Source organism: Triplophysa rosa, linkage group LG11 (genome assembly GCF_024868665.1).
Source record: "Triplophysa rosa linkage group LG11, Trosa_1v2, whole genome shotgun sequence".
Taxonomy (NCBI): domain Eukaryota; kingdom Metazoa; phylum Chordata; class Actinopteri; order Cypriniformes; family Nemacheilidae; genus Triplophysa; species Triplophysa rosa.
In genome coordinates, this window is record NC_079900.1 from 3,327,850 (window position 1) to 3,337,160 (window position 9,311).

The window sequence follows — 9,311 nt, forward strand, 5'->3', positions numbered from 1 at the left end:
GGTCAAATGAAACATTAGATGAGTAAAGTCAGTGCAGAGATGGACAGCAGCAAAAGAGAAGAGAACAGGTGATGTGCGGTACCTCCGAGGGAGACTGGCATACAACTCCATCTCAGCCCTGCAGCGTTTGACACGAAAGGGTGAAAGAACGGGGAAAGAGAGAGACAAAAACGACAACAATGAAAAAGACAAGAGCAAAGAAGCGAAAAATGAGAAAACAGTGTGAGGAGCGGTAGATAGACACAAATATAGACGACTTGCATGATGGGCAACGAGGAAAGAAAGCTTTCTAACATGCTAACAGCTAGAAGAGATACAGATCTATAGCAGTCTAATGTGTGTGAGAGTTATAGTAGTTTAGAGAAAGGACGAGAAGTTTGTGTACCTGGTGGATGGTGTGGACGTTATGGAGCGGCGCCCAAGGTTGATGTTGTAATATCCCGGACTGTCGAGATCGGCCAGAGAGAAGTTTGGTCCGCTCGCCGTGGCAACTGGTGCTAAATTAGACACAGACCGAGTCGATCCCATCATGCATCACCATGACAACACAACACATTCCTTAAATCTATAAACATGCCTGTTGTCAGAATCCAGAATTTAAAGTGTGTTTTTAATTATTGCGAGGCTCAAAAGCAAAACTGGATATGTGAAGTGGAATGGGATTCAGGCTGATGAGAACACTCACTCTGTGACACACGGACCAGCTCGGCAACGTTCCACACGCCTGACGTCACAAAGCAGTCCTGGAAACTCAAGTGCCCTGAAAAAGACAAACTAGAAGTGAAAACAAGTTGCAACCCACGTGAGTCACCATGCAAATGAGGTTACAATGGATTTCGTTTTTTTTCATGCTGACCTCTGTGGCTATGAGGCCATGTTTAATACACAAGTCATTGGTTTCAAACATTAAGTGAAATCTTAACGCTTTCAAGTGATTGGATGGTGCAGGGATTACACTCCTGTGCATCCCTGGAGGAATTCGGCCTCGCCACGAAGGATGAATGCGCAAACCGAGCGCTCGACAACATCCTATAAGTGTAAATCATTCAACACGGATTTGCTTCAAGAGCAAGTAATGATCCAAGTTAGATATAACAGAGCAGACTGGTGGCCTGGAATGGAAAGTGTCGTGGGGTGTGGCCTTCTGACACCGCGCTCCATCCATCCCTGACGCCCCTTTTGTGGCGTAACATGGGCCGTATATTTGTTTGTCTATCTTACTTTAGTAAGTCATAATTACTGGATTAATCTGCGTTTAGCACATGTAAATAGACTCACTGTCTGTGTTTGCATTATATAAAAAAAAAAATAATAAAAAAAGATATAACAGAGCAGTTGAGATCTTAAGATCATGATTTTTAAGCGAATTTTCCAGCAATCGCGTCTTTATTGTTATACGGTAGAGAGGGTGATTCAGCATCTTCGGATTTAAAAGCAACCACTGTGTTTGCAAAAAACAACAACAACAATATGAAACAGAAAAAATAATAAATAAGTAAAAATGATTAAATACACTGAGGTTTACAAAACTACAAAATATACATAAAATAATCCAAACAAAAAAAACTGGCTATGTTTTGATCATCGCTCTGAATCCAATCTTGACAGAAGTGAAATGCAATTTTGTCAGCCATTTGTGTAAAAACCCATTCCGTGACGTGATAAAAAATAAATAATGGCAGAATTAAAAGGGGTTATTTTTAAAGCAGAGGCTGTGTTCTTTCATTTGATTTATTATACAGAGACACAATATTTGGTATTATAATACAGGGAATAACTGCAGTTTTCACTCAGTATGATATACATTAACTGAAATAAATACTATGTTGGATTGTCACGATATTAGTCATCAAAATTATAATGTTCGAAGGACCATCACGATGTCAGTAAACATGGTTAATAAAATGCAATAGTTGTCAGTAATTGAAACTTAAAATTAAACACAGGTGGGGAAAGAGTTAAAGGAATAGGAACACAAACATGAAAATTCTGTCATCTCTTACTCACCCTCGTCATTTCATACCTGTATTGTATTTTATGCAGAACACAAATAAAAGATTTTTTGAAGCAAGTTGGTAACTGGACAGCACTGGTCCCCATTCACTTCTATTGTACGGACACAAAACCATTAACAACATTCTTCAAAATATCTTCTTTTGTGTACTGCGTAAAAACAGTCATACAGGTTTGAAATGACATGAGGGTGAGTAAACGATGGCAGCGTTTTTATTTTAGGGCGAACTATCACTTTAAGAACACAACTTTTCAAGTGTTGATCTTAATTCTGTGATACGAGTGAAATTGTGGGCTCCCAAGAATTTCTATGATCTAAAACAGGCCAAAAAAAGGTGGGAAACCCCTGTGCTACACTAACAAATAAAAATACATATTTACTCCTCTGCACCTGTCAAACACACACGCACGAAAAACAAACTTGTGCGATTGTCATAAAAGGGCAGGAGTTTATAATTACAGTAATCAGCTGGCATATGTTCTCCGTCTCAAAAGAATAACAGTCTAGCCCATGCTTACGGTTCAATTCAACACAGCGGCCTCACATCTCACTTAAAACTTAATGAGCACACTAAAAATGCTTTATGTCACACAAAGCGAGTGTGTGTACAGCTGAAGAGCGCGTGTGGTAGGCTGCATACAAATATACAAACGCATCTGTGTGTATTTACTGGCACATCGCTTGTGTGTGTGTGTGTGTGTGTGTGTGTGTGGGCAGAACGGGGCCACGGTCCCACACCCATCCGTAGTACGGGCTGAGGTCAGCGCGTGTGTATTTTATGTGTGCGCGTGGCGGTTAACCGCAGCGAGGCCGACGCATGAGCCCCGCGCCGCAGCCATGTGGTTCCCATCAGCCAATCACGTCAGAGTGATTTATGAGCGTTCCGCCACTCTCTGTCACAGGCGACCCGGCCGGCTATAATAAACTCGCATTGAAACGGCTTTCCCTCGTGCTCTGTGTTTGTGGTAAGCGACAGCCTGGGCGTGCATGTGACCTTAACAGCGTAAATAAAATGGCTTACGATAGCGTTCGTCCAGGGGAGAGCGCGGCTCGCCCACAGTTCCATCTGTTAACTGACGGGCGCGGGGGAAAATGGCGGCTGATTTGTTGAATGCGTAGCGTGGGGATTTCATCGCACTTTTGTTGCCAGCGCTAACCGAGGGCTGTTCACTCACGGCTGATAATGAAAACGTCAAATGTGAACAATTAAGTCTGATGTAACTTCACTTCTCTTTGTATAGTCTCTATATGGTTCAATGGAAATGTTTTAAGGGGCCATTCCCATTTTGCGTCTAAAACAGCGCGGAAAACACGAGCCACGCTGTTTTCTCTTGTCACATGACCCGCGGTGCGCGCGCGGCACTCTGAAAAGTATTTCCATCTTGATGCGGCGCCGACGCACTTGGGAAAATGTGCGTATGTGCGTCGCGACCGCATCGATCCCTATTTGCGCGCCCTGCCGCGTGTCTACATTGAAAATAACGAACTTGCACGCACAAAAGACGCGAAATGTGAATCGCCCCTAATACAGCTCCTCAGATCAGCATTTTGGTTTCCGAGTTCTTTAACACACCAGTAGATTGATGTTTTTTATTAAGAACTACTTCTTGACCATATCAGACTGTAAAAATATTTTTGTTTCTGATCAGAATCTTTATTTTTAAAGGTCCAGTGTATGGAATTTAGCGGCATCTATTGGTGAGGTTGCGAACTGCTACCCACGGCGCACTCCACCTCTCACTCCTCCCTTTCGAAGCACTACGGCGGCTGACACAGGACAAAGATGTTGTCACGTTTTCACTTCTTTGCAAAAGAGATAACATATTTACGAAACGCGCTCCGTCGAGGCACCCATTGGTTAAAAAAAGATGCGTGCTTGGTGACGTCATCCCAAAATGAACGTTGGTCTTTTTTCTCCAGAATGGTGAACCGTGCAAGTGAGACGTGAATTATGTTCATTTCATACATTTAAGTGCGATGAGGATGCATGCACGTGTGATTGACTCACCATTGGGCGGAGGCTTAATGTCTGCTTCTCCTTGTTGGTTGGAGTTGTCCGACTGTCCGGATTCTGCAAAGAGGACAGGAATGAGGAGAGAGAAGAAGGAGGGGAGACAGAAAGAGAGACCGGATTAAACACGGGACAGAACGCTGGGTCCAATCCATTGGCATCTGAATCAATTAGCAGATGAACATTTTCGATTCTCTCGGCCGGCACGTAGTCAATGCAATGTACGACAACTGGAAACAAGACATGCAAAATGTGCATTCTGTTGGTGTTAGGTGGTAATTGTTTTATTAAAACGTTCAAATTCTAAACAAATCTCTAAAGATAAGAATTAAACGCCACCACAGATATACAGCTTGTCGGTAGAGACATGCTTTTATCTCGGTTATATAAATGATCTGGATTAAAATGTCAGCTAGCGAACCAGAAAATGGGTTTAGAAATTGGAATTAAAAACTCTGTTATTTAGATTTACAATAAAAAGACCAAAAGCTACATCTGCGGACCTGATGTGGACCAAGACTCGTGGAAAGGCTCTTGTTGCACAGTAGCATCACTTTGGCAAGTTTCATTGGAAAAATAAAAAAATAGATTTCTAATATTGTATGCCACAAAAAAAGTATTTTTGACCGTAAAACAAGATCTTTATACCAGCAGCGTAGAACAAGCTGCGTTTCAAAAACACAGCCGATCTTGTGCATAGGTTAAACAGTCAATACGGTGACATGACGTTGTGTCATTTAATAGAAAACATTAAAAAAAGAAATAATTTTCACTCGTCGTGGATCGCAACACATCTGGTTAGGACACAGTTTCAGTCTTTTTAACAGACTGCTTGAATCATGTATTTTTTCATCCTTATCCATTGTAAACGTGAGTCGTGACAAAGTAAAAGCAAGTTGTCACAGTTCATTTCAAGACTCACTGCTATTACACTGCTAATCTAAAATCTATAAATCTGTTAAGCATACGTTCACGAGCGGCCTGCTGTAACTCAACTCTGTCGTTGAGCTCACAGACATGGACATAAGCTGGTGTACAGCCATCCAGTTGTTTGGACAATGTCTCATTAGGCTTTTCATCTTAGAAAATATAGGGATGTTGGAGAGAGACCAGACCCCTGCGGGTGTTTGAATTGGCTGAGAACGACAATCCACCTTTTTTCTATATGCACCAAGCTAACTATAGAGTTTTACTAGGCGACTACAGCCTCTGTCTGCATTGTTGTTGTTTTTCAAGTTACACGACCTCTTTTACGTCATATTCGTGCCATGTTTCAAAGCACAACAACAAATGACCACATTGAACATCAGCACTTGCTGTCATGACCCAAAAGTGACGCTATATCATTTAAAAGGCAAATAACAGGACCCCCCCACCCCGTTCCTCTGTTTTCTCTCCCGCACCCCCTCATTCACTTTCTGCTGTTGTTCGATGGGATCCTGGCAGCCATCTTAGCGCTTGGCAGCCATCTTAGCATTGGCGGTAGCAGAGCATTCCTGCTAGCTTACAAAGCACCCACACACAGACGCAGTCCTCTCAGAGAGAAACACACGCTACGCTAAAAGCCTCACAAATTAAGGGTATTTCCATGTGTGCTAAATGCTAATTGAGGAAAACATAAAATCGCTGGTTGCCGCTTTTGTTCACGCCGCTAATAGTTTGAGGCGCTGGTTAATCCAGTTTGAGTTTTTGCTGTGAGTTGAGGTAATCTGGGAAACTCGTTGCGACTCATTTTATCGTTAAAAGGTGTCACAATTTACCCACATTTAGCATGTCAGCTGGTTATAACGGATTTGAAAAGTCCTGTAATGTTAACATTATGATAATATCATGGTACTTTTTTGTAAGTGTCAAACTTATTATAAGACCATTCTACCAGACAGTGTGAAGTACAAAATATATTTTTGTTAACTGGATACATTTTTAATTAAAATTTGAATTGTTTTCTATATTCACAGATGGCACCTCATTCACTCTTTTTTTTATATGAAAATATATAGAATAATGCACAGAAATAAATAGAATAATAAATTAATCATTAATATACAATACATAAACATTTCATTTCATATTTATAGAATAATATATTAAAAAAATATATAGCCATATATACATTGCCCATACATAACATAAATATACATGAATATACTGGAAAATATAATGCAACATATCAAAATAATCCATTTACATGTTGGCAAAATATATTGGTATTTGACAAATAAATAAATGTGTCCTATGACGTGACAGCAAAAATGTTGGAAACAAACTGTTAATAATATATTATTTTATATTATTAATATTTATATTTATGATATAAAATAGCATAAGAGAGTTTTATTTTCAAATAAACCATACATACTGTATGTCCTAGCTGTGACACAGAAAAAAAACAATGAACAAATCTGTCTGATGCTATTAGATATTATAAATATAATAAAAATAATATAAAATTTATAATTTATATTATTAAAAGCTTGTTTTCAAACGTTTTGCTGTCATGCCAAAGGACAACTACCAAAATATGTGTGTATACAGTACACACACATACAGTATATACAAGCACTTGGTTCCAACGTGTGGAAATGTATTACTCAATATTTTGCATCATATTTTATGCATATTCCCGTATTATTTTATTTTGAGTGGGCAATGTGCCCTGTTATGGTGATTTTATTGCATCGTAGTTAAGATTACGTGCAAAACTGCCATTGACTGGCGCCGTCTAGTGGTGTGGAGATATCATCAGCTTCCGGAGAAATCTCGGATGACCTCCAATCCAATTACATGGCACATTAGTGAAGCTCGCTATGCAGAACTGGACGTGTGTGAATGAGCGAGGGCCGCGCTATTGGGCAGAGACAAAGCTCGGATGAGCAGGGGGCCAGATCATCAAAACGTCAACACACAAAGGAGAGCCTGTCCATTATTAGAGCACAGTCTCCATCCTATGGAGTCCAATCAATGCTGTTATCTGCATGCAACCACACACACACGCTAGTGCATCCAATAACGCTCACGCTAATCCTTATCTACCCGGAACACGCTGTGAAAGGACCCCTGCCCTGAACACAACCATGCCAAAGATACCGGGCGACACGCACACACGGTGTGTCAGTGGGTTTTCAAAATGACAAAAGTGTCTTCACAATGCTAAAACTATTACCATCTCTAACCAGTCAGCGCTGTTCATAAACGCATGCATCTCTTGAAGGACTACATGTAATTGACTCATTTAGCATGCACATATTCATAAATAACTGCTCTCGTGAGAGCCAAAACACATTTGTTATTATAATCACCATTTTGGTTTATTCTGCCTTGTAGATGTGAACTCAACATGCTTGATTGTGGATGTATAGATTGAACGTCGTGATCCAAGTCTGATCATAAAAAATACGAGGTCATCCGTTAAATGTCTGCAATTGTCTATTCATTTCTGCCAAAACAACGTTTAATTAATATCACAGAGACTTTGGAGATGAGATTTTTTATGATGTTTGTTTTGTGAGTTTGGGGCATTGTTCATTCTTAAAAATAAAGATGCTACATAAGTTTCTTCACATGACAGCGATGCTAAGAAACCTTTTTGTCTTATTTTAATAACCCAAAGAACCGCTTTCCACTACAAAGAACCTTTTGTGAAACAGAAACGTCAGTTCTTCATAGAACTATTCAGCCAAAAATGGGTCTTCTATGGCAGTAGTTCTCAAACTGGGGGCCGTGGCCCCTGGGGGGCCCTGAGATGGATCCAGGGGGGCCACAGATTTTGTGGCATTTTATGAAATATAGAAATTGATCATAGATTTTATGCAATCAAACATCAGAAAAATAAGACCACCAGACAAAAGAATTGATGTTTCAGCATTGTATAACCGAATATGTTTTTGTTTAAATAAAAATGTTAAATTTAAGATTATAAGTCTTCATTTTGGGGGCCGCAAAGCGATGCACTCTACACAAAGGGGGCCTTGCAACGAAAAAGTTTGAGAACCACTGTTCTATGGCATTTGCCATACAAAGTGTGTTTTATTTACGAAAACACAAACGTGCATGCACTCGCCAAATGTACACATACAAAAGTAGTCGTTTCAGAGATGACATTTTTATAAAAGTTTGTCAAAACGTTACACTCGTGTTGAGTAAATGGAATCAATATAGACTTCACGTTGACTCCTATCAGAAAAACATGAGACTCTGTCTGTGTTTTAGTCGGAGAGGAATGTTAGATCCCCTGCTTTTAAACGTCACGGCTTATGATGACAAACACATGAAAAACGTGTACGGCATAAAATGGTGCAATGCATTACCCTCAACAACAAAAAAAAATCCAATGCACGCCTCCACACCTTATACACACACAAGCTACGGCGCTGAATGAAGAGGCAGCACAGCCTTTCCAATTGGGTTTTGCTTAAGAGGTTTATCGGTATGTTGCTAAACATTCTGACCTTTTTTTTAATCCATAATGCGCTTAAAATGTTCCAAACCCTCTTAATCCCCACGGCGATCCCACACAGATGTTCTCTGAGCTGTTTTATTGGACTTTATTTGAGTATTTGCCCCCCCCATAACCATCACTTATTTATTCATTTCCTATCTTATGAAAGCACACGCCACCCTGCAAGCCCGCACCCCCTCAGCTCTGAGTTTCCCAGCAGCCACTACAACCAAGAAAATCGGGAGGATTTTTATTTCTAAAGGGGTGTATACCTGCTCCGGACCCCCCCGGCAGTGGCTTATGCATGTGTGTTTTTAGATTAATGTGGATGTGGATGCTCGGGGGATGTAAAAAGTGCAGGTATGAAATGTGCCCGTGAACAAGTGGCAGGTGTGTTTGGATTGCGTGCATTTACATGCATGTATGCATGTGCATATGCACATGGTATTACGGATGGAAACCGGGCATTCGTGTGTGCATTCTTTGGCCAATAATGGCATGAGAACGTACATGACTTTATATGCTTTTGGGTATGTGTGTGCGCACATCAACATAAAGACATGTTTTAAAGAGACAGTTCGTGTAAAAATGAAAAAAAATTGTTGTTCCAAATCTAACAAAAGGAGAAATTTGAAGAATGCTTTAAATCTCAGCCATGCCTGATGCAAATCTTAGCTCACGATAACAACAAACAAGAAGTCTTTTTATTATTTAAAACGAACTGCCTCTTTAAATCTACGCGTGCCGTGTATGTTGATACACAAATGTCGTTTTTTTGCGTTTCTGTTTACGCATGTGTGTGTTTGTGTGCGTCTGGCCCGGGTCATGCCAGAGAGGAGCAGGTGTGC

The 9,311-nt window shown here is 40.4% G+C and overlaps 1 protein-coding gene across 22 annotated transcripts in view; it reads right to left on the reverse strand.

Moving 5' to 3' along the window:
• Positions 1-9,311, reverse strand: part of nfixb (nuclear factor I/Xb) — a 133,333-nt gene that overhangs the window by 25,086 nt on the left and 98,936 nt on the right. For 18 of the 22 annotated variants that reach the window (XM_057344979.1, XM_057344978.1, XM_057344995.1 and 15 more), the window contains 4 exons: positions 4,023-4,085; positions 686-760; positions 386-497; positions 83-118 (listed from right to left, as the gene is read on the reverse strand). In XM_057344979.1, the coding sequence (XP_057200962.1) occupies positions 83-118; positions 386-497; positions 686-760; positions 4,023-4,085 (286 nt within the window). The remainder of the gene's footprint in view (positions 1-82; positions 119-385; positions 498-685; positions 761-4,022; positions 4,086-9,311) is intronic. The other 4 variants (XM_057344998.1, XM_057344997.1, XM_057344980.1 and 1 more) reach the window with 1 other exon arrangement.